This window comes from Rhinopithecus bieti, unplaced genomic scaffold (assembly GCF_001698545.2).
Source record: "Rhinopithecus bieti isolate Rb0 unplaced genomic scaffold, ASM169854v2 scaffold_4967, whole genome shotgun sequence".
In the NCBI taxonomy this organism is placed as follows: Eukaryota; Metazoa; Chordata; class Mammalia; order Primates; family Cercopithecidae; genus Rhinopithecus; species Rhinopithecus bieti.
Window position 1 is genome coordinate 699,585 of NW_016804726.1, and position 2,105 is coordinate 701,689.

A 2,105-nucleotide genomic window follows, 5' to 3' on the forward strand; every position below is an offset into this window, starting at 1 on the left:
AAGGAAGGTTTCCAGATGAAATAACCTCAACCAGATGTTTATTTTCAAAATATACAGCCTACACCAAGTTTATCACGGGAGATAATATTCCAGACCTCAACAAGATACCTGCTCCCCCTCTTCTCATTTTGTGATTTTCCCATCTGGCTGCAAACTCAATGTAATACCTTAATAAAGAGCAATTTTTCTTTTTTTTTTTTTTCTTTTTTTTATTTTATTTTATTATTTTTTTTTTAAAGAGCAATTTTCAAGAGTATCTTTTTTGTGCTGACTATTTATTGGGACTTGACTGACCAGGGCTTGTAAGGATGGACACAAAACTTCAAGTCTTTTATAATGAAAGGATTGATTCAAAATAAATATTCTAAAAATTATGTCAAACACTAATGAATACGTGACATTTACCAATAGTTTATAAGAGAATCATTTTGGATGAACAATTTTCATTTCACAAAATAAATTGCTCATATCCTAAAAAGACACCTCTCCTTAAGCAGGAAAACAAAAGCCCAACAAAAATCAAGTCATGCCTGTGGCACAGCCTTAATGTTAGTTTTAGGGAGGAAAACGCCAACACTGAGACATACAAAAGTATTTGAGGAGAATTACATGTTATTAAATTTGTCCTAGAACCTGGGGGAGTTCAGGGGAAGAAAACAGCTGGTATATTTAAGAAAAATTTAAATAGAAAATATTACACATGAGAGCAAAATAGTCCATTTCTCTTAAGAAAACCAATACACACTCACAAACTTTCATTTTTAGGTTTTCAACAATTTTTTTTTCATATTAGTCCAACCGCCACCCCAAAATCCAACCAGTCAGCATGACAATTAAGGTGACAACAGGTCCAGTTGGCCATACTCCCTGTACACACTTGGATGCTTTTCAAGCCAATGAGGGTAACATTTATCATAGCAGGAACCAGAGTCAAAGGAGAATCACTTCTCTTTAGTCACGAGGAAACCTCCCTCTTGAGTATCTTCGGAATTTTCATGGGAAGGCGTCTCAGTGTGTGTGTGCACGCTTCAGCCCCATAACTGTGAAGGTGGCAGCTGTCAGTTTCTCATAAACAAGGAACATGAGAGCAGCAGTGAGGACTGTCTGCAGCAGTTTGGCTTCCAGGCCTTTGTAGAGTCCCAGTATTCCAAAACGCCTAACGGGAAAGAGGTTTGAAAAAACAGAAGTCAGCTCCTGCATCAGAGAACATGCTGCCTAGATAGCTACAGCACTTTGATGAGAACAAGCAGTGGAGGTTTTAGATTCAACACAGACTTCTGCTGTCAAAGTACTTCTTATCTTTAAAGGTATTTGGGGACTGATGAAAGTTCAGTATTCATGAACCAGTAATACTTTGTCTTTATAGTCACCATTAATTAGCAGAATGTTGACAGTATCCCACTGAGAGGATGCAGATCCTGAAACCTCCTGAAACCATCTTAATGGCAAAATCTGCGATCTAACTAAGAACTTCTGGATCTTCACTTTAACGCTAATTCAGTTATTTCAACTTAGTCCCTAAATGGCAGGGCAGCTGCCAATATGTTTAGATCATTTCAGCTCAATATAACGAAAGAGACAAATGAAAAGCTACCTGATTCTCAACTTCCCATGCGTTTCATCCTCTCACTCGGTGGTTTTCAAATTTAGCAGGCATCCAAATCACCTGACAGGCTTCTTAAAACATACATCGCTGGGTCAATTCCCAGAGTTTCTGATTGACTAAGTTTGGGATGAAATTCAAGAATTTGCATTTCTTCTTTTACTAGAGACAGGGTCTCACTATGTTGCCCATGCTGGTCTCTGACTCCTACGTTCATGTGATCCTCCAAGCCTCGGCCTCCCAGAGTGTTGGGATTACAGGCGTGAGCCACTGCACCCAGCCCAAGAATGTGCATTTCTCACAAGCTCCCAGATGAGGAGGAGGATGCCAGTCACGCAGGCTGGAGTGCAGTGGCAAGATCTTGGTTCACTGCAACCTCTGCCTCCTGGGTTCAAGCCATACTCCTGAGTAGCTGGGACTAAAGGCATGTGCCACCATGCCTGGCTAATTTATTTTATTTATTTTATTTTATTTATTTTGTTTGTTTGTTTGTTTGTTTTGA

General features: G+C 39.2%; 1 protein-coding gene across 2 annotated transcripts in view; it reads right to left on the reverse strand.

Moving 5' to 3' along the window:
- Window positions 1–256: 256 nt before the first annotated feature.
- Window positions 257–2,105, reverse strand: part of SLC25A17 (solute carrier family 25 member 17) — a 52,648-nt gene continuing 50,799 nt past the window's right edge. For both annotated transcript variants that reach the window (XM_017870262.1, XM_017870263.1), the window contains one exon: window positions 257–1,156. In XM_017870262.1, coding sequence (XP_017725751.1) covers window positions 1,009–1,156 — 148 coding nt within the window. In that variant the 3' untranslated portion in view covers window positions 257–1,008. The remainder of the gene's footprint in view (window positions 1,157–2,105) is intronic.